The sequence below is a fragment of the Sylvia atricapilla genome, chromosome 4 (genome assembly GCF_009819655.1).
Source record: "Sylvia atricapilla isolate bSylAtr1 chromosome 4, bSylAtr1.pri, whole genome shotgun sequence".
Taxonomy (NCBI): domain Eukaryota; kingdom Metazoa; phylum Chordata; class Aves; order Passeriformes; family Sylviidae; genus Sylvia; species Sylvia atricapilla.
This window is the reverse complement of record NC_089143.1, coordinates 17,924,179-17,947,796: the sequence shown is the minus strand read 5'-3', so window position 1 is coordinate 17,947,796 and position 23,618 is coordinate 17,924,179. Positions and strand designations below refer to the sequence as shown.

Here is a 23,618-nt window from a genome sequence, read left to right as displayed (position 1 = left end):
AGTCTGGGCTGCTGGGATCACATGCATGGCAGAACGTGAGCAAGCTCATTTCCAATAAACATCTTTACTATGCATGATGACACTTCTGAAATGCCGTGCAGACATGCCCTACCAGAAAAGTATTCTTGAGAAGCTTGTTGCTTTGCTAAAGATTTACCAAGTAAAAAACCCTCCCAAACCAATACAAAATATTTCAAATTCACAGAAAATAAATAAAAGGGAAAAAAACCCCTATGCGTTTTCTGCACTATTTGGAATAAATGTTTCTTAATATGTTTTGGAAAATGTTGGGATTTGAAAATATGCTTTTAGGCTGAAAAAGCTAACTCTCATAATTTGTTCAAGGTAAATAGGCTGGCTTGTGCCTCAGGCCCACATCAAGCACTGCTAAGGAGTGCTGCCCAGAAACACGAGAGGAATCTGAGTTACTGTGTGATAAGGTGATACCAATCTCAGTCCCAGAACCACACAGAGCTGGAAAAGCTACTTCTAGGACCCTATCACAGCAGCATTGCTGCTCCCTGGGTCTTTGATGCACTTCACCTGACCAAGGCCTGCAATCATTAACCTTGTTAGGAAACAAAGGAAATATAGAAAGGTTTGTTCTCCTTGGCAGCCCAGCACTTGGCCTTATGTTTGGTTTCATATAAGAGAGGATGGTTTGGGTTGGGAGGGACCTTAAAGACCACGTAGTTCAGACCCCACTGCCATGGGCAGGAACACCTTCCACTAAACCAGCTTGCTCAAAGCCCCACTCAGCCTGGCCTTGAGCTCTGTAATATGGGGGAAATCTTTGAGAGGGGTTTTGGTTTTGTTCATATGTATATGGGCAGCATGTTGTGCAGTGGGTCTGGGTCCCCCGGACTCTGGCAGGAGGGGAATGGTTTTGGATGGAACCTGAGGTAGTGGCAGCACTGTAGTGTCTATCAGTATGAGGCAGAAATTTCCCCTTACTTTTTTGGGGCAACCCTTCATGCAGGTAGCCAGAAAGACTCCCTCATAGTCAAAACAGTGACCTTCAGACGCTGTCTTGTGTAAAAGAGCTCAGTAGAAAGAATAAAAAGATGAGATCAGCAAGTGTTCAGGAAGGAAACCCTGTGAAGAGGCTGAATTTCAGAAACTTTCTCTTAACAGCAATAGCATTTTCAGGCTTAAAATGACAATTAAATGGACTAAGAGGCTGATCCTTCCTATGAGATAGCTTGAAAGGAGCAATGGTCAATCTAAAGAAAATTCTTTGCATGTAAAATATGAAGGCTGGTGAAAAGATTAAAAACAAATTGTATGTCTGAGTGGTTATCCCTCTGCTTTGCCAACAGAAATTTCATTAAATTCCTGATGAACCAAGAAAGGCAAATAGTCTGGGATAATACTTTTTCCTTGCTTACAAAAAAAAAAAAAAATCTTATATCTAGTGGAAAAAAAGCTTTCTAGTTTGAAGAGCATGTTTATTTTCAGCACTGCACTGTGGAGCAGGAGAAGACAGCTGCCTTCTCGCTGTTCCTCCTCTCTCATGAGGCAGTGATTGCCCAAATCTGAAGACCCAAGAAGCACACAGGGCAGCATGTGCTCCACACCAGCGTATTTCACAGCAATACAGCTACTTTATCCCCCAATTCACTTAATTACTGGGATTTGGGTGTGCATGGAGGGAGAGTAGAGCAGAGAGGGGGAAAATCCATGCTAAATACTTTAGATAGGATTCCTGCTATTTAAGGTTAGTCAGCTGGTTGTACAGACTTTCTCTATAAACAAAAGGACAAACCAGGCACCTCCTGAAAGCACTTACCCTGCTCTGCAGCAGTGAGGGCAGCACAATAGGGATGATGTGCACTCCAACACAAGATCCTTATCTCTCACCACTCCCTATGAAAATTTCCTAGATTATCAGCTCAGATTCATAAAATTAGCTTCCGGATGGATAAAGTTGCATAAAATTAACCTCAAACGTATTTCCCTGTGAGAAATATTGCAAAGCAGCAAAGGAAATCTGAGCATCCTCTCAAATGCAGCAAATAAAAGGTTTTCACAGAATATTTAAAAATTATCATTTCACAACCCATTTCTGAGTATCTAAAGCCACAGCCCTAAAATTTGCTGATGATTTCTGGAACTGACTGTGTTATAATGAAGCCTTTCGAGCTTATCAAATGCAGTGAATTAGAAAATCTGCATTCTGCTAGAGAAAAATAAATTGTTATTAATCTGCTTACTCTTTTTCATATATTTTTTTTCTGTTGATTGCCTGAATTTCCAAGACTGAGATCACATTTGCTTGCTTTAGGGTTTTCTTTTTTCTGCACATGCCACACTTGCTTAGATTTTTGGCCTTTTTTTTTCCCAGTTTAGTTATAGGAGCACAGCCAAAACTGTGTATGGAACTGCCATGGAAAAAAAAAAATTACCATTTCTTTCCTATGGCCTAGTGGAGGAAAAATGCAATGGCTGTAAATTATATTTACGCCTTAAATAGCTTAAAGGGTAGCTTAAAAATGGGGAGTGGATGAGTGGTTTCTCAATGAATCTAGAAATTAATTAGTCAATGCAAGAAAATGACAATATTGGTTTGCTGAGGATCGGGAAAACTCTGGGGGAAAACAGTTTTCCATTCCTACTTTTCTTGGAATACTAATCAAATCGATAGCTCTCTATTACAATTAGACCTGGCACCTCTGCAGCTGAGTTCTGAACCTTCAGGGAATGAACAAAAGGCCTCTGGCCTGAAAACAGCAGCAAAGTTATGATCTCTGTGGGTCAGACACAGAGGGCTGTGTCACTCACTGAACAGTCATTTGCAGCCACACTGGGATGGATGATAAACTTCTTGATGATGAGGCCCTACAAAGAGCATAACTTTGTGCTATAATAGGCTACATCCAATGTTAGGTGACCAGAAGGAGCCAGATTTGCTTCCCTAAGTCAGACTTTCAACAACACCAGTTTGTGGTTATGTACTTGGTTTACACTAGGGAACATTAAGAAGTCTAGACAGAGATAAAGTATAGAAATAAACACAATTGTAATTCAGATTACTCATTCCCTGTGCTAAAAATTCTACTAAAAATGGGAAGCTGGAAGACAGTTACAGTCTCAAAATTTCTTTATGTTCCAAATTTTCTTGAGTAATATCAGACCCTGCTGATACATGGTATGTGGGGCTGCTTTATGTGAAGAAGTAAAATAATAATACATGGTGTGATAAGTTTAAGCAGGTCCTAGTATGCTCAAGTCTTTTTTTCATTAATCAACTACATTTTTGTTTGAGTTGTAGCTGTATTGAATGCTTTGCGTAGGCAGGGATTAATTTCTATGTCTACTAGGGACTTGCTACGGGACATTGGGCAAACAATTTAATCTTCAGATTTGAGATTTCCTGCCTGAATAGGTGGCATGATAAGCTGATATTTTATAATTTTAAGATCAGAAGGGTTATCATAATGCCTAAACTGATCTTATGAATAATACAGCTTTTTAGTTGCATTCTATGACAAACCTCTATTTTATCCTCAAATTGTGCTTTGGTTAACTCAACTTTTGCAGAGCAGCGCTGGTCTCATGCTCTCTGATAACACGAAGCAGTGAAGCACTTTGATCACCAGCTGTTCCAGTAATTGCCTGCCACCATTACTGAAAATTAATTTATAATTTCCCTATATTGGCCTAGTTGGGCAGAGCTCTGAGCTCTGGCCTAGTGAAAGGTGTCCCTGTTCATGGCATGGAAGTTGGAATTAGATGATCATTAAGGTCACTTCCAATTCAGGTCATCCCATGACTCATTCTATGATTATTCTAGATGCTAACAACTTCCTCTTGTATCCTGTGTTAAAGATAATTTCTTCTGTGGGGGAGGGCAACTTCTCTTCCTGATAGGGATTCTTAATCCAGCCAATTCTCATGCTCTTTTCCTGGTGAATTAGAGAGATCAACCTTTGTAAACATTTCAGGATGATACATTTGTTAAAACCTGTATCTCTTTTCTGCACCCTCACCATTCATTACTATTATTCTGTAATGCAGAGATTCATCTTGTATTCCCTGTGGCCCCTTAACTGGCTCAGGTAGACTGAAACGCAGTCTCAACTTTTACTGTGTTTATCAGTAACGTGTTACAATAACACGATTACAGAAAGTATTCACAGGTTTGCTGGGGCAAAGTTGAGAGGCCAATTCTCTACTATGTAAAACCAACCCAGTTGTTATAATAACCAGCAGAAGTGGGTGGACATTGTAGTTAAAATACTTGGCTGCAGGGATGTTTCAAGGAACCCCTCTTTCAAGTATCTTTCATTCGATCTATTTCCCACAATATTTTTCATGATGTAATATCATGGCATCACATTATAGTAGGCAAGATTTTTTTCAAATTTACAGCAGAATACTCTCTTATCATTGGACCATGGTTACTTGATTACAAAATATCTTTCCCCTTTAATTATTAGCCCAAATATTTTAGTTTAATAGAACTATAAGAAGCTGACCTTTTTCCAATTCATACCTTTTGTCACTCCATCCTCCTTGAGGAAAAGAATTCTACACAGTAATACACCTTCAAGTAAAAATTATATATATCAAGCTTTACTTATTAACCTTCCTTAAAGCCTAAAAGATTTCACCAGCATCAACATTTCTCTGTCTCAACTTACCAGGAAAAAAAGAGTAATCCTGAGAAATTAAAGACCTCTTTACTAATGCCTGAGTTATTTCCTGATTTGAATACTCAGTTGAAGCACAGAAAATCATGAAAACATAGCTGTAGATGTGATGATGCTCTACAGTCACCTGTAACTTCACAACCCTGCTCAAGTGCCACAGTTGTGTTCTGCAAATGTTCCTCAAGTGTTCCACTTGGCCATAAATCTACACATTTTTCCTGTTTATGTTGGTTTTGTTCAGTTCTTTAGTAAAACAGAGATGTCCATAAGTAAGGTAAATGGAAGGCACAGCACATGGACTGTGGGATATAATCGAACATTGAAGCCAAAAAGAGATGATCTACATTTCAAAGAAAAGGAAAAAAAATCACTTAATATTTGATGTCCTTTTGGTTTGGACTGTTTGTGTTCACAGTTTCACAATATTGTCTCACAGGAGCAGAGATAATTTATTGGGAGATCACTGATTTTGATCTCGGCATGACAAATCATGCCAGTTTAAAGGTAATTGCTTTTTAATAACAATATCAAAAATCATACAGTCCCACGGTAGAAACATTCCAGTCTGCTTCTCTAAAATTGCCTTTCACTCTTTTCACTAACATACTCTTCAATTAGTTCAGGAAAGGTCACTGTGATCACGACTTGACGTGATAAAGCTTGATGTAGTAAATTTAAAATGAATAGGAAATTATTCCTGTATCACTCCCTGTATTATTTTCAGCAGCAGGTGATTTGTACAGAATATTAACCCCTGGGCTGTCCCGTGATTTGACAGGCACCTGCGGGTCAATGAACCCATGGCAGAGTCTGCAAAATATCCCTACCCAGAGATAAGGATGTTGTTGTTACCTGAATTCAGTTAAAACCCCGGTCACTATTGACAGGGATATTCCAGTTAATCATTACTGAGGCAGAGCCCAGCCTTTTGTGCTGCTTTGTCCCCAGTTCCTAGTCCAACTAGGAAAGAGCCCAGCCCCACACACGCAGATGGAGCAGAGCCTTTCATGTCCTCAATCTCTGGCATGCCAGGATTCCTGATGAGCACCACTGCCAAGAGCAGTGCTGACAGTGGGAGACTACCCAGAGAAGGAGAGCATCAGCCATTCCCTGGGCCTGCTCAAGCAGCTCAAACCTGAGGAAGAGGAAGCAAGAACCACAGCAGGAAAAAAGGCCCCCAGTGGCTGGATAGGAGCCCTGTCACTAGAGACCCAGCACTTCCCAGAAAAAAGAGCTGTAGGACGAGTGAAGAAATATGATGCATCATTGGCAGTGGTGAATTTTATTCCCTGTGTGATTGCCAGGATTTTTGATTGCCCTAGAAAAGTCAGTGCTTGGTAGAAGTGTTGAAATCTCCGAGAGGTTTCACCATGCACCCTGTAGCTGAAAGTACAGCTGGAGGAGAGGAGGATTTACCCAGCTTCTCTGACCACTTTCACACTTAGCAGCCAGCAAAGCTCTCCAAACACCCACATTTTTTTGATGGTCAGAAAATGCAGTGAGTTTAACTGAAAAAATGATTGCTTGAATGAAATAGTACATATTTATTGGTAATATATACTCATTACTAATTATGATGATGGACTAGTGTAATAAAGAACTTTTAATTTTGTAATTATGTATTTCCCTGTCACGGATATAGTATGTTAACACAGGTCTCAACAAAACCACAGCTCTTGTTACCAACTGAAACAGAACAAACGGTTCCCTATAGAAATATTGCTCCATGGGATGTTGCTGCCTGCAAAATTTGCAAGATAGCCTCGGGTAACAGCTCTTTTCCTGCCTATAGAACTAAGCAGACAAAAGCTGATTAATGTTGGATTTTGACTTGTCAGCTTCAGTTATAATTTTTTTAATTTTCTGCAATCAGCAGATTCTGTGGAGAGTAAGCTTCTTGCAAGCCATAGGGTTATTTTGGGTAAGTCTTTCAATGAAGTAACACAGCAGTAACAGAAACCCAACCTGTAACCTATAGGACCTTGGACAATGGCACACATCAAAGGCACGTGTCCAAACTGCAAGAAGCACAGATAAGATTAGCATTGATGTCACACACTCCTAGAGCTGCTGTGAGTTTGTCTCTGCTCTCTGTTTCCTCTAAGAAAAGTAACATACTTAATTGTGGTTGAAGAAGGCACGTGAAGAGACACAAGTCTGTCCAAAATACATTAATATACTATGCATTGTGGTTTCCCTCAGCTATGTTTAAACTATGAGGTGTCCAGAATCCTGGGTCAATGCTGCAGTTCTTGGAGAAATCCAGGATTACATTTCTTGATGAAAAATAGGTGAAGTTCAGGTAAGACCATGCACGTTGGTCTTATGGTTTATTTCTGCAAAGGAAAATCATGCTGCAGTACATTTCTCTTTCCCCCCATTTTTATTGTAGCAGGTCTTTTATTGTAGCAGGTTTCTCCTATTACTAGCAAACAAGGTATTCAACATCCTCAGATAGGATAGGAGTGCCTGTGCAGGGCTGCTGGTGAGTTTGAGCCCATGCAACCTGTCCCCCTGCCTTCTGCAACCCTGCTCAGCATGACCATTACTGTTGCTCTGCTGCTGCTCATTATTTCCCATCTTATTCCTCTCCGAGGTCTTGCTGCTGCTGATCCAAAGCACCAACACCTTGCCCCATTAGGGCACTCTGTACTGCTGCTTGTAACTAAGCACAACAAATATTTGGTTACATGCAATCAAACACGTTCCTCAGGTCCCGAGGCACTTCATCTTTCTTCATTGACAGATGATAGAGAATGAAAGAGTAGTGAATAACTGTAGGCTTTTGACTAAACTGAAGACTTGGGAGTGACTGAATATTTCATTACATATCTGATCCACCTATTCATAGGAATAGCCATTAAATGAAATCTCTAGCACCAGATACCACTAGACTCTATTGTTATATTACTGCTCTTTGATTTTTCCAAAAATTTGGGTGAGTGCCAATATTTTATATGTACAGCTTTGTAATAACTGAGGTGTATTCCAAAGGTATTTGACTTGAATTCATGTCTTCCTTGCAGTGGAAGCACAAGCAAAGTTCACGTATGAAAGGGACTAACCTCCATCTCTGGGATTTCCTTGGAATGTGATGTTCCCCCTCCAAGGCAGGATGAATATGGCAGAGCTATCAATGTAGTCTAGAAATCCAAAGAAACGGTGAGGCCATGGGAGTTCTTTCTTGCAAGATACAGATTTCAGTAATTTAAATGTGGATATAAAAGATATGAAACTTTTTAAATTGTGTAGAAAATTGTGGGGTTTGCACAAGCATTTTAAAAGTCTGCACACAGTGGTGACTGGGGTTGTTGGCTTATATCATTTGTTGCACCCATTGGTCATGGATTTTGAGATGCTGCCCTCAGAAGAGGCACATGAATTTCCCACTGGGTGAAAAAGGGCATTTTCTCACTCCTTTTCCAAACTGAACTTTACCTAGCAGCTCACCAGTAATGATATTTTCATCCAACAGACTTCATTTCCTATTAGCCTGACAGTGAGACATCTCCTTAAATCTCAGTAAAGCAAACTGGATTCTGGAAAGAATAAAGAAGGCATTGCTCATATTTCCTACTTGTTGCTAGACAGATGCATATCCAATATGAAATAAATCAACTGGGTACAATAGGAGCATTGGTAATTGTTTTTCTACAATGATTTTCAAAAGAGATTTCTTTTATAACTCCAGTCTGGAGCCCCTGAAGCCCCTGAATGGTCTGCACTGTGATGCACTGCCCAGATTGTGCCTCTTCATTTGTTGTTTTCTGTGCACCACCAGTATGTCTGTGGGGTGATTTAGTGCCATATGACTAAATGGAACAAAGGAGAAAGAGAACTAAACAGCTTCCATCAGAGCTCTGAGGCTTAATACAGGTCCCTCCAACTCATCATCTGATGGATCAACCCAGAGACTCCCAGACTCCATGAAAATATATTTTGTTATGGCATTAGGAGTTCAGAGGTCATGTTTTAGAGCGTGTTGATTGACTTCTGAGAACCAGAGGCATTTGGAAACAGCACCACCCCAAATGAAGGAGAGAAAATAGGACCATGAAATTGCCTAGTCTCAAAGATGTTTCTTATGAACACCAGATGTGTTGTAGTCTCTTGCATACCTGCAGTTGGTGGATGAAATCTGAGGTGACTATGATGAGCAGTAACTCATCATAGCCAGTTGCAGTAACAAGAACACTTAAACTAGTGAGAACATGCCTAAAGAAAGCCAACATTCCAAGCGCTGCTGAAAACAGTGAAGTTTGTTCCCTTCTGTATTTAAGTTAGGAGGAATACTGTGACAGCAGCCACTGGATTGCACTACTGCTCACTACCAATGATCAGTTGAACTTTGGGCTGCAGGAGAGTGACACCCTTAAGAAAGTCCCATCATCAGCAAAAATCAGGAGCCCCCAGCGTAAGAGTGGGAATAACACTCCATGATAACTGCATGGGTGTCCCAGTCACAAAACCAGCCAGAATGAACACATTTGGATCTTTTTAGGCAGACAATGGTTCCCTATCCCTCAGGTCAAGTACATTACCTCTAGGTACCTGTGGTGTCACATTGACTGGAGTGTGTGCTGAACTCCTGCAGCAGTTGTGTCTTGCATTCATGAAGAAGCCTAAAAGACATGGTCTAAAATACATGACATATGAGAGTGTGGAAGGAGAGAGCTGTTGGGAGATGGACATTGATTGGGCCTCTGCTACCTTCTCCTTTGATCCTGTTTTCAATTTTTCAATTAATTCTATTTGCAAGCACCTAATTATTTGGCCTCTTCTGACTTACTCATCAATAGTAAATTGCAGTAGCTATTTCAAATTATAAAATTAATCCTAATGATAGCCAAAGCTACTTCTGAGCTGTGCTCATGCAAGTCCAGGGGAGCTTCATTAGCTCTGAATAGACATATGTCCTTGAAAACAGTGCTCTTGTAAATGGGTGGAGCTCAGCAGGAAAACACAAGGCCACTCAAGGAACACAAACGCAAAGAGAAGTCAAACTCAGCATTGAAGAGATAGGAAGGGTGACATGTAGACCAGTGGTATAAGGAAAGTAAGACAGCTTTAATCTCCAAATACCTTTCTATGCTTCCAGAAAGTGAAGCCAGCACACTAATGGAAATGTCAGCTCTTGCCAGACCTGTCTACAGGAGCAACTAAGGGTCAAAATCAGATGAGCCATGCAGGTAGGATCACAAGCTCCTACATTACTAGTGTCTGTTTTCTGTAAATTACACTATTCACCTTTAATCATCACTTCCACAGAATCTCATGTGATCATTTCTTAACATTTCTTTCGCAGGTACATTTTTGATCCTTTCTTTGGAAAAAGTCAGCTTTACAAATGTAACTTCTACTAATACTGCTCACATTTGATTGCCTGTTATCCCTCTCCTCACAGTGTAAAGTACTCAAAAGTTGTGGATCACCCTTATGAGATTAGGTTTGAAAGAAATTTTTACAGTAATAATAAATTGGGGGCTCTTTGTGTTTGCAATTTGGCTTTTGAACTGCTGATGCAGGTTTAATTTTTGTTTTTAAGCCTTACTCGCACGGTGAGAGCAAAGATACTCACATTTTCATAGGCTTCTGTGGATTGTAGTATCAATGAAACATAAAGAACAAAGATGTTCAAGATAAAACCACCGGATAAGAAAACTATGTTTCTAATTGTTAATATTAAATCTGCCTCTCTGAAAACAATAATTTTTCTGCATTTATTTTTAAACCATCACTTTTAATTTATTTTTTTAAATATCTTCTCTCTAAATAACAGTTGAAAATTGCCTTAATTACTGATCCTGCTTCAGACCTAGGGGACTTCAGTAAATATTATTCCAGTCCCCTGCCTACATGAGATCAGGCACACCAGAGTATTAACAGTCAGAGCACAAAGCAGTTTAAGACAGCAAAGAAAGCTGTGTCTGACTGAAATTCCAAGAAGAGCTTGGGCAGCACAGTGTAATTGCCTCTCTGGACATTGGCCAGGGTATCACCAGCTGATGTCCTCACTTGCAGTGAGAGTGCCTGGGAGCTCTAGAGAACCCATGCAAGCAGCAAACTGATCACTAACCCAGATGGGGAACTGTGAACCCCAACACCCCATCTGCACCAGCATATGCAGCCCACGTGCCTCGGTTTCTTTGGAGACAATATCTCCTCTGGAATTGCACAAAATCCAGTATCCCTAGTGTTCCAAATGCTGTCTGTCTCTGAGCTTACTCTTTAGCTCTCTCCTCTGGCATTTGCACATGTGAGTGAGGAATAGAGCATTTCTGAGTTTAACACTTACCTGGAGGCCTCCCTGCTGAGCACTGAGGACTGCAGGCTTTGAACAAGCAGTAGGAACAAAGCTGCCATGGCACATACATCTGTTGAGGTCTGATGTGGAGTGGCCCAAAAGCAGTGCAACCACACCACCTCTAGAGTGACTCTGGAGATCACAGCACCTTCAGGCAAAAGATGTAAAGGTAGCTCATATTATTTAAATTATATTCTATTATTTAAGCACACTTATTACGTATAATTAGTGCACATATTATGGATGTATAGAGTACATTCCTGCTACAGATAATATTGTAATTCCTTCATTTTAAGAATAATTTAAACATCAAACGTTCTGGCTGGCTGAAACAACTTTCTTCCTTGGCATACACAAAACACCACAGAGCACTTATATGTGCACACTGGTGGATGGTTTTGAACATATCACAGGCTCTCATTATATAACAAAGTCCCTTTGATGTGTGTGTTTGTTGCCTGGAAATCAGTGTGAGACTGGGAGCTTTGGGTTAATTAAGTTTATAATTTCCACATGGGGCCTGGTATGACCCGTGGGCAAGGCAAGCAGGGAACATTGGCTTGATGGGAACATTTCACTGTTCTTCCACTTACTCATTATTACTTCTTTAAAAACCAGGGGGGGTTGATAAACAAGTTTGGAAAAAAATCTGGTGGCTAAATAAAACACAGACTTTACATGGATAGCAGTATGTTTCCAAAGAAATCCCTTATGTATCAATCCTTGTTTAAGAGCTAAACTGGGCCCTCATGCATCATTTCCTGCTACAAAGCTCTGCAAACAGGTAGAAAGCTTTATGACACGGCCAGTCCACTCTCTTTATCTCTGAACATGTATTGTCTCACTGTAGTAATAGCAATGGAAGGAGCAGGAGAGACACAGATATTCCTCTGAGCCCTCCAGGTGTTCAGAGTCTGATAACCCTAACCTTACTAGGAGCCTTGCATTCTGCCTTCTCTGTGGCTCTTTGAAGAGAGGTGATAACTGCAGCTAGGGTTCTGAGTTCCCCTGCTTGGTCAAGGAGGGAGCAGGATGAAGTTCCAGGATGTTAGAACACAGAAATGCCCTAGGATTTGCAGCATTTATGGTGATAACAGGCAGAGGACATGCATGTTCTCGTTAGGAGCATCGTCCAAGTGACAAGATTGCAAGGAACCCCTGCAGGCTGGAACTTGCTGAATTTCCCATTCTTGAAGCTGGATTTTCCCTTTTGAGCAATTCCTGTTACGGTATCACTCTTGAAATAGCCTGGAGGAACTAACTATATAATACATTAAATTGGAACGCCAACCCAGCAAAGGTACGAGTGAGGTGCAGCAGCAACCAACAAGTGTTGAGCTGCCTTGCTCAGGGCAACGTCAGAAAAAAAAAAACAAGGCAAAAGTGGAAAAGGGAGGGGAATTTATTATCTAGGTTCAGCTCTGTCTACACAGAAGGAGCATGGCAGTGTGAAATGTGTCTTGTCTGAACACAGTCTCCGCTATGGTTGGTCAATTCCAGGTAAGGTGATATCAGGTGGCAAATACCCATTGGCCCCCTCGGGGGAAGAGGAGGGTGGGGAGCTCCTGGAAGCAGGAAGGTTGAGTCACTGGGTTCCATTCTCCTTCGAGTAGTACAGCAACATACGAGATTAGATATGTAATCTGTCCTGTTGCCAAAGTGGTAAATGAATAAGGGAGGTTGCAAAAGGAACGGAAACTCATTCAAATGAAATTGTGTATGAAAGTGGGCATGAAATACACTGCAGTAAATAGTAATGAATGAAACTTTCAAGGAGATGAAATTTTACAAATTCTTAAGAAGTGCTCCACTGCCAGAGCTATTTGCTGGGTATTAAAAATGTCTTGCCATTTCCTAGTCGATAAAAAGAAATATGTAACTTTTTCTATATAAAACCATCATGCATTAGGAGATAACTGTTGGAAAAATTCCAAATTTGCCTCTTGTCTTTTAAAAAATATATATATTTTTTGATTCTCCTAAGTTTGAGGAGAGTTTAAGAATTTATGGCAGTATGTGGGAGTTGGGTTCCTCTAAAATTATTATCAATCATCTAAAGCATTTACCAATATGTATTCCATATTGCAGAAGAAGAGAAATTCCCTGAAGCTTTATCTCTGAAGCGAAAATGAATTTCCTCTCTTCAAAACCCCTATTTTTTTCCCCAAAAATATTCAAATTATAACACCCAGGGCTGTCTGGAAAACAAACTATATTGCCTAGAAAGTAATCAATTTTTCACCAAGATACTCCTAATAATTTTAAAATAACTAAAAGTCAGCTTGATATCTTCAAGAACAAATCCATGCTGTTCCTGTGCAGAATGGTCTAATCATGAGGCATGGGAGAAGGGAACCACTGGAACTCTGCACCTCTGTTGCTGATCCAGCCTCTGATATTCTTCCCATGCTTGTCAAGGTCATCCAACCTTCCTGTACTTTGTTTCCCCAGGTGTAAAATAGGGCTGATTTTTCCATAACCCACGTTAACACTGAGGAGGCTGACACTGGTAGGTTTTCAATCTGGGCAGGACAGAGGACATGGACCACACACTGAGAATTTAAACCCATTCATTGTTTTCCTTCACTGCAGTCCTGCCTGCCCTGCTGGAAAAGGTGTTAGAAAAGTCACTGCCATCAAGTTCTTCAAACATGAAATTCTGACACAACAACAACTGGTGCACCTGGGACAAGGAGTCAGACACTAGAGCTCAGCTGTGAACTTTTCCATAATGAGCAGGGGTCCTAAGGTGAACAATATCAGGAAATGTTTTATTGATGTTGTTATCACCCAAGTTATACTGACTTCAGTGACTCTGTAAATGCCCCAAAGAAAGAATCTTATGTGATTGCTGTCAAGCAATTGCTTTGTGGATGTTGGCTGAAAAAGCACAAGGCTTGACAAGTGCAATGAGACCTTAGACCCTCTTAGCCACAGAGTTGTGGTCAGTACAATTATAGAACACTGTAATGAAGTTAGACTCCAGATACACCTGTCTCAGACCCTGCTGTTCTGAAATGCACCCTTCTGAAGAACATTCAAAACACTCCTGGAGGTCAAAAATTTCATACTTTGGCTGAGACAGTTTTGAGACCTTCACTCTCACATCAGCCCACCGTCTGAGGAAAAAGGCTACACAGAGATCTCCTTTTTCTCCTGATGCTCCACACTGTCCTTGCACAACTGCTTGCATTGAAGGTGAAATGCACCCATGAGCTGCTGAGAATGAGCAGGTTTTCCTCCTGCAAAGAGCCACATGTGAAGATAAAAGTCAGCCCTGAATGGAAACAAGAAGATGAGGCAGAAGAAATACAATGCATCCCTGGAGAGGAGCGTGCAACTCCAGCACGTGGGTCCAGGTGCTGACAGTCCTGCACCTGGAGATGTAACTCATAGCTCTGGAATCCCAGGCTGGAATTTGCTCTGGGATATGTCAGTGGCCTGGTGTGCCTGGCTGGCTGGCAGCCACAGGGACAGCAGTGTCTTCTGGCAACCCAGAGCAGAGTGATCATGCTTCAGGCAACAAAGCCCTCACCATAGTGCTCCCGAGAGTAACAGCAGATAAGGGTAGGTAGGATTGGACATTTTCCAAAATATCTGGAGCAAGTAAGCCTCTTAAGTCAGGCCTGCCCTGTGCTCTGGTTATAATCTGGAACTAATAAAAAGTTGTCTGTATATCAGTGTAGACATTAATAATTAATTACTGCAGTGTTTGACTGTTTGGGCTTAATAAAGCTCCTATTTCCTCTGCATTTTTGACTTATCTCAATCATCTCCTAATGTGAAGGGGTGTAGGCCAATACACAAAGTGTCTAGCAGTTGCAACTTACCTGCCCTGTCAGTATTTATGTAATAATAAGGAGCTGGTAACTGTTTTCCCACCCTTCTTGGCAGCAAAATGGCTGTGTCTTCCAGCCTCACAGATGTTAGTGTGGATGCCCCTTTTTATTGGAATTTTTCTTTGTTGTGGGCACCTGCCCAATCAAATTTATCCTGCATGGCTTGCTAACAACCAGTGTTTCCACAGGGCATGTAGAGACTACAACTTCAGTGAGAAGAATCTGCTTCATTTCTTGTGATTTTTACTTGGTAAAATACATCTGAATCCTTCTCAAACACAGTTTGACTGACTAATTGCAGCATCCCATATTCAACTCATAATTACCCATCTTAAAGATATTCTAGCAATGACAAATTAACAGAAGGAAATAGGCTACATTTTCTCAAGAGAATGGAAATGCAGGTTTAATTTGCTAGAAATTATCAGGAAAATTGTTTTTAATGAAATTTCAAATTTCCTCAAGTGGACCACTAGCAGAAGACCATACTTCTGTGCTCAGATCTACAAGAAAAGCGTAAGTTGTAGTTTACAGTTCTAGATGAATTTTCAAAAATTAGCAAAGACCAGCTGTCATTATTTAGCTTTACATTTTTCTAAAATCTTTGTTCTTGGAGTTCTGGGTGGGGTTTTTATATTGTGGGATTTTGTTTGTTTGTTTGGATTTTTAAACACAGACTAAGTTTAACAAACCGAAAAATATTAGTGTCCTCCATTCAAAAAGATAAAAGAATATGGAATTTCAAAAAACCCATGCAGGCAGTGTTGAACATGAGCTCTTTATTTGTTGAATGAGGGATCTAGACCTGGGCCTACGTACCAACTTGTATAACTCATTCTCTCCCCATGTCTCTGTTTCCCTACCAGAAAGTTTGTACACTGTGCTTCAGATTGTAGGAGAAAAGAGGAAATTGATATTTTTAAAGTGTTCTGACATCCTTTGGTAGGAATAAAAACTGAAGATTTGCACGCTTACTGACAAATCAGAAAATCTTGCTGTCCTTCATTACTACAATAATTAAAATCTAACAGTAATGTAGCATGCTATCAAAAGCTGAAGTCAGCAAAGCTGCAGAAGTATTTTTAAAACTACTTTATAAACACTTCACCTGGACATTGTGAAAGATCATTCTTTGACAAAAGTTTAGGTTTTACAGAGAAATCTAGTAAAACACACACACACAGGGAATACTTTTAATGTATTTTGAAGTTTATTTTTCTTAATAATTTTTAGGTCAAAAGCATTGTACATAACCAAGAAGTGCATGGCACTGAATTCATCACTTTGGCTAGCACAGCTCAGGAGAGGGCCAAGGAGATTACTGATACACTTCTGCACTGAGTACATAACATCCACTGGTAACACATCCATTGGGTAGCAATCTGTGGATACATAACACCTAGAACATCTTCAGCTATGTTAGAGTAGTCTGTTGTGTATATACAAAATCAGAAAAATATATTCCTTCTTCTTGCTTATATACACTATATAACATGAGAATAAAATCTGGAATGGTTTGTAGTAACTTAAAAGAGACCAGACTTTCATGATTCAGAGCTTTAGATACAGCTCCTCAGCATCGTTTGTCTTGGACCATTGTGATAAAAAAGTTGCAGAAAGAAAGCAAACCTTCTGGACAGTATTCCTCAGCCACCTTTTTCTGGTCAATGTAATCTACATCTTCAACACAATCTTGAGGACTATGTTCTAGCGTTTTTTCAGTCACAGAGGCGTCTGTTGGAGTCTGAACAACTTCTTTTTCCTGATGCATTGTGTTCTCTTTGGCAGGACCTACTGCTGTTAGCAGGCTTGAGTGAGTCAATCTGAGGTGAGCACTTTGAGGGCCTTTTCTGCATAATTTTGATTTTAGTACACTTTTGGGGTCTTGACAAATCTGCTTCTGCTTCTTTAGGGATCGAGAGACTTGTTTCCAGTAGGATTTCTGGTTTGCTGCATACTGTGCACAGCTAGAAGGGTCTCCAGAGAATTCACACCAGAACTCACTGTCACCATTCTTGCACTGTACATGCACAGTAACAGCATCTGTGTCCATCACTGACCAGGTGCACTCAGCGTTTTCTTTGGTTTCAAACTTGCCTTTAGGAGATGATTTTCCTCCTTTTGACTTCTGCCCTTTTTCATTTCCTTGGTTAGATTCCTTTTGTCGTTTTCCACCATGTTCTATGCCTTGTCTTCCCTTTTTTCTTTCCTTCTGTCTTTCACAGTTGACTAGTAGCGTCTGGGAAACCAGCATCAACACACAAAGGAGTCCAAAGATTTTGATCCTCATGGTCTCTGTTCTGCTTGTTATCTGCTTTCAAAGCAAACAAGCAAACAAACAAAAAAAAAAGATAAAAACATTTTCACTTAATGCTGTATTTTATTTGAGAGTTGAAGTTTTTCAGACAGGGCATTGCACTGTTCTTTGGTACCAATTAAAGTGATGTTATCAGCAAAATGATCTGTCCTTTGTCTAAATAATACCTGGTTTAAATGCCATTATGAGTTATCCTTGTAAGAGGTTATGGAGTAACTTTGAATTACATTGTTATCTATTCAATGGAGAACAGAAGAATCACTCCCAGGACATGCAACTGCCCAGTGACTGAGGTACTTTAATTAAAATCCCTTCTGCAGCCAGAGAAGGAATTTGAACCTGGGATTTGTCAATCTCAGATGGATATCTTAAATTATAACAGCAAAGCAGTTGTTCCCACAATCCCCCATTTTTTAAACTTACTCATAAGCATTTTTGACTCCAACCTCTGGCTATTCTTCAAAAATATGCCAGACAGAAAAGAAACTGTTTGGTTCAAGTTGAGTAAAACTATTTTGTAGGCATCCTGAAAATCCTTGTAATTCACTGGTTATGCCAGTATTTCAAATCTTCTCTGAGAAAAAGTTATGATTGTCTTTCCAGACAGCAAAAAGTAACTATTGATGCATTCTTTTCCATCTTGACTGCTAAACAAACAGAACTACCTTGTTGCTGTTGAAGATAACCTGCAGTGTACTGGGCTGTGTTTAAAGCTACCAAATTCCAGAGAAAATGTGCAACTTTAGTTTTGAAATATAGCTAGCTAGCAAATTATTATCAAGGTGATCCCTGCATCTGCACAGAGCATGCTTATTTCTGTAGGTGTTTGCCCTTATAAAGCAGCTTTCAGGATCAGAGAGGGGTTTAAACCTACCATTTTAATGATTAAATCCCCAAATGTATTTTTTAGACGTTTCCATCGTAGTTATCTCTGTAGCCAGATTTTTGTGTTAGAAAGCAGAAATTCATGTGCAGCCATGCTAATAAAGAATCTGTTTCAACATTTAATCTGCAAATATCTTTAGTTATGTGAATTTAGAATGTGGAATACGCAGGTAGCAGCTTATGTGAGCAGGCTTCACTTAGTTCTCTCTCAACTTGCTTCACGCCTTATATTATACACAGATTTTCACTCCATAAACCCTCTTTAGGGAACCTTATTCACAGTTCTGTTGCAAACACAGCAAACAATAACAGTAAAATGTAAAACGATTTGACAGTAACCTTCTGCTGCAAGTGGAAGAGTGCAAAAGTAAGATAACTGAAGCACATACCTGGCAGAGGGCTCGGAGACACCCGAGCACAACTCCTGATGCAATTCCCCTCTTTCAAAGGAGCCAGAGCTGGTTGGAAGAGCAGCGCGGTGTTTATAAAGGCAGGGACACACCTTCGGCTCTCCAGAAAGACTGTTACAACACAATAGGATACTTCAGTGCCATGTTCACTTACCTCTGACACACCTCCCTGGAAAAGTGCCAGTTCTCATTCTTAGTACAGAAAAAGCACCCAGCTGTGGGGGTGACAAGGTGAGCTTGTGTAATTTAGGTGTTCCTTTAGCCAATCCTTCCCTCCTCTTGAACAATGATAAGAACTTTTTCAGATCATGAGCTTCTCTAAAATGTTTTTTACTAGCTATTGAGGGATGTATCTTGCAGTGCCCTCAACAGGTTGCACTATCATTGTGTTTAGAAGAATTTGATGATGATAATGAAAACAATTCCACAAAGCATTTCAAAGTTACCTTTCAAACTTTTTGTTACCTTGTGTCACAAAAAATGGTATTGAAGAGCTTTAAACACCCAGAGTAAGTAACTATTTGAGTAGTAAGGAACACCAGTCCAGAGGGGGACCACTAAGCTAATCAGAGGGCACCTCTCCTGTGAATACAGACTGAGGCAAGTGAGTCAGCCTGGAGAAGAGAAGGCTCCAGTGAGATTTTCCAGCAGCCTTTCAGCACCTAGAGGGGGTCTACAAGAGAGCCAGAGACGGACTTTTTACAAGGTATGTAATGATAGGACAAGGGGTGACGGCTTTAAACTGAAAGAGATTAGGATAAAATGGAAAGTTAGGATAAAGAAGAAATTTTTTTTTATGATGAGGGTGGCAAGACACTGGATAGGTTACCCTGAGAGGCTGTGGACTTCCCATCTCTGGAAATGTTCAAGGTCAGGCTGGATGGAGCTCTGAGCAAACTGGTCTAGTGGAAGTTTCCCTGTCCATGGCAAGGGGTGGTATTTAAAGGTCCCTTCAAATCCAAACCATTCTAGGATTCTCTGATTATATGACTGCATTTAGGCATTTAGGACAGTGTTCATAAGCACAAAATTCAGAAACAAATTCAAGCCCCTGCAGAATTAGTGACAGAGAAGTCTAAGGTTCAGCTGTACAGGAATGATCTGTGTTTCCCCCTCTCTGCCAACTTTTGCGTGTATAAAGATTTGGGTTACATCATGAGTGCTCATTACAGGACTAGATTGAAAGAAAAAGCATTAGATAAATCTAAAAACAAATTCAGAGCTGGGCATAGACATCCCTCTTTGTAGCTTGGTTGCTTCAGGTGGTTTTACTGAAGAAATGCGAGGCATTTGTTGTATATGCTTGGGGAAAATCAGAATAAACTAGGGATGTAAGAAGAGAGAAAAGCAGAAACTGGTGTAAGATACACACAGGTATTCCTCTTTGGCTCTTTCCCATCCAACATGAATGGAATGATACAAAGGGACAGAGCTATAGGCAAGGAAGGCATTGCCTGGACTGGTTTGGCAATGACGAGACTGTTAACTTTCTTTTAAAAAAATCACAAACCAAAATTAGGAAGAAAAAGTGCAATTCTGCAGCACATGCAGGACAGAAATGTAGAGAATGGGATGCATTTACTAGAAATCCAAAGGGTTTGGTCTGTATATCAGGACTGTCTCTTAAGTTATGTCTGTTTTTGAACAAGCCCAGCCATCAGATGTGCCTTGTGCACTTCTGGTTGCCATGAGTATGTATGGAACTATTTGCAACAGTCCACTAAATGTGAAAGATTTGTAGTTAACACTGGCAAGGGATGATTCATTCGGGGCAGGGATACCTCAGAGATCAGAAAATATATAATAATGTGTGGTGGAAGGGAATCAGAGAATAGGACAATGTAAGAGTAAATAAGGGAGTCACTGTCATGCTCAGGAATCCCAAATAATAGCACATCATGGCCACAGTACCATCTGTGTTTAGTATTTAGCTGGGATCCTCAGAACTGTGCAGCTGCATTAGTGTGACTGTTTGCTGTAGCTAATGAGCCTCTCATCAGGGCTAATTACTCTGGGGATGACATAAAGCCAAAGGGCCATGTTAACCTTGTGTTCTGGTACTAATTTAGGTAGAGTTTTAACATGCCCCATTGCTTGGGTAAACATACTATAAATTGAAATATTTTGACAGATAAGGGTATAGGTTCAGCTATAAGAGCTTTGAGCAAGGGACTGCCAAAGCCAAAAACCTCTCCAAACCACCAAGACATGCCTTCCTACTGTGGCTGAATTGTGTCTCCAGATAGGTGAAAAAGGAAGGTTACAAGTATGTAAAGAACTATGGAACATATGACTAAGCACATGATTTACAGAAAGGAGCTATGTGTTCCTATTCCAGCTCTGTCACAAACTATCTCAGAGATATTCACTAGGAAATGCCAAATACTCTTCACCTGGAAAGAGAGAAGAATATCTGGCATCTCCTAGTGAATATCTTACAGATAATGTTGCAATATTTTTTTTAATCAATGTTTACAAAATGCCATTTATTGGTGAAACCAGCCAAAAGGTACTGAAAATATTTAGGCACTTCACCATTCATCACTTCCAAAATTCCCTCTTTTGATGGCTTTGACAAGCAAAATAAGTTTCAATGTCCATCTCAGTTCAGCTGCCCCACTGTCGGTAGGACATATCAGCCTAGTCCTACTACCTCATAAAAATGAGGGAGGACAGGCAAAGAAAAGGCTGCAAAAGTGAAAATCTTCTTTCTGCAGCTTTGGTTCTCCCTCCCCGAGGTTGTGGCAAGCTGGACATGTCAACTCTTCCTGTCTTTGGTGTGCAGAAGCTTCTGTAGAGAATTTTGCACTCAAGAGTTTGTTGGCATGGGCCCTATCATCTTTGTGACAGTCTGTCTCGAGCCAGCTGCAGCTCTTGCCTGACCTACTTAGATTATTTCACAATCTCAGTAAACCAAGATTTACATATTTAGGTGCATAAAAAACAGCCTCAGTCTGTGGAGGTTGGTCTGGACATTAGGCAGTTTTATTGCTATGCCCTCAGAATATCTTTTTGGCTTGTTTTGTTATCATTAGATATGAACTGATATTCTGTGGATGTCTTCTGCCTACCTGGGCATATAGTACTTATTCATCCTGTACCTCAGAAATCCTTCTGGGAGCTGTCCTATCAGGTGATCAGAAGAGTCACTTTCTTCTATATTCATCTTGAAAAGAAAGTACACAAAATAAAATATAAGCTCAATTTCTTAGATCCCTAATTAGCACCTAATTGCCAACAAAAAGTTGCTGCAAAGACCTGTTTATTATATGATTTTCAAAAAGGCATGTTTTCCTTTCTGTCACACACATTTTAAAATCCACCTTAGCTGTGCCCTTTGCTGAGCTGAAATGTTGTTTGCTTGTAAACTGCACGCACAGTTTTGCCACAGAAAAAACAAGGCAGACAATCCATTAAAAGACAATTTGATCCATGCAACAAACAACAAACCTGAACAGCAAATTTAGCAAGGTAAAACTTATGGAGAGCTGTTTAGTTAGGAAAATAAAAAGGCATAGGAAAAAAGTTTGCAACACTAGTAAATAAAGGTAGCAATTGAGAATTACAAACATGAATACCCAAATCCCAGTGTAAATTCTGTATGGAAAATCGCAGCCCAGAAATACTCCTGTGCCTTTTGACTGAAACTTCAGACAGCTAATTAGCATCTTCAGTTTCTTATCAGAACTGTTATAATTAAATCAATAATTAAATTCTGCTGTTTAAGCAAAGAGAAGAGGTTTTATCCTTATTCCTAGCCACGATTCATTGGTGTGGAAGAAGCATAGTATTTGCTCAGTTAGTTCTTATTGCTGCTTAAATATTATTCACATATATGTATTTTTTTATGTAGGAAACTTTATACTATTTATACTATTAGTTGCAGTGGTGCATTATTTTCAAACTGCAGTTTCTTGTGGTGTCGTCTCTGTGACACCAAGAGGCTCCTGTTCATTCATAGCTTTTTCCTCACAGAATAAACCCTAAATTTTATATACAAACAATAAAATTCTAATTTAATTTATGAATAGTAAATGGTTTCTTGAACTCCCTTGACCACCTGAAAATAGGGCTCCATAGAATGTCAGCTATTTGTTGGTCATACGTGTGAGCAACAGGATGTTTTTCTCTGTGCAGATGCTCAGGTAGAGCAAATTAAAGCAAATCCAGCATCAGTGGTGGGAACAGCTACCTACATTTCAAATTAGGGTCTGTCAGTACTGTCCTGCAGCATTCAAGCAATTTTTGGTGTATAGGTACACACATCATCAGTATGGAATTCTTGCTGTAATTAAAAGAAAGTAGCCTGTTCTTGTGCTGTTCACTAACAAAATACGGTCAGACACAGGCTGAAGGTGTACATCGTTTCTCTAGGAATACCTGCTGAAAGACGAAGTGTGTTAACTAACAGATGTGGCAGTCACACCTCCACCTCCCAGGGCAATAACCTTGTTACAGTCGCTGTGGGTTGTTCTCTGGCGCGGCATTCCCATCCCTCGGTAAACAAGCTTCAGGCAGGGAACTCACGACTTGATTTCCTTCTTGATTGTGTGAGTTGAGCATTTACCAAAGACAGCAAGCTAACAGCCCTAAGTGCTGCAGCCCTTTTACACAGTAACAAAATACTTGTCACACAGGCAGTGACGCCATCACCAGCTCTTCTGCATCTCACCAACTGTGCCCAACACTTCAGGAGAACATTACATGGCCTATTGACCTTTCTCTGTTGGCTGTTTAATTTAAAATGTGGTGATGGTTTCAGTGCACTGAAATCTGCTATTTAATTATTCTACATGGAGGCACAATTTTTTGGAAAGAAGCAGAAGCAAACTCATCAATTAACAATTTTCAGTTATTTCTGACCTGAGGTTCAACTCATATTAGTTGAATAAATATGAAAGAAAAGGCATGAGATTCTCTCCACTGAGTCTTTAACACTGTGCAATTATTTCACAACTGGCCAAAATTGATTATTGAATTTGACAGAATAGCATCCAAATGAAAACTAATATCATGAAACCCAAATAAAAAGAAACAAACACTAGTTAATTCAAACAAGCATTAACTGTAAGTTAATCACAGAGCTACGGAAATCAAATTACTGCTTTACACTTTAAGCTAACAAAAAAGAGCACTTTACAAGATTAAATAGTAAGATTATTTTATAACAAACTCCAGTTCATAGAGAGGTTCACATTTGTTTTTAAGAAC

At 40.0% G+C, this 23,618-nt stretch overlaps 1 protein-coding gene across 1 annotated transcript; it reads right to left on the bottom strand.

The window, feature by feature from the left end:
* Positions 1-15,984: 15,984 nt before the first annotated feature.
* On the bottom strand, positions 15,985-18,464 carry FGFBP1 (fibroblast growth factor binding protein 1). Its single transcript, XM_066316790.1, has 2 exons — positions 18,383-18,464; positions 15,985-17,106 (listed from the first exon to the last, which is right to left on the bottom strand). Exon 2 carries the CDS (start codon positions 17,083-17,085, stop codon positions 16,369-16,371), a length of 717 nt encoding a protein of 238 aa, XP_066172887.1. The 5' UTR covers positions 17,086-17,106; positions 18,383-18,464; the 3' UTR covers positions 15,985-16,368.
* Between the last annotated feature and the right edge of the window lie 5,154 nt (positions 18,465-23,618).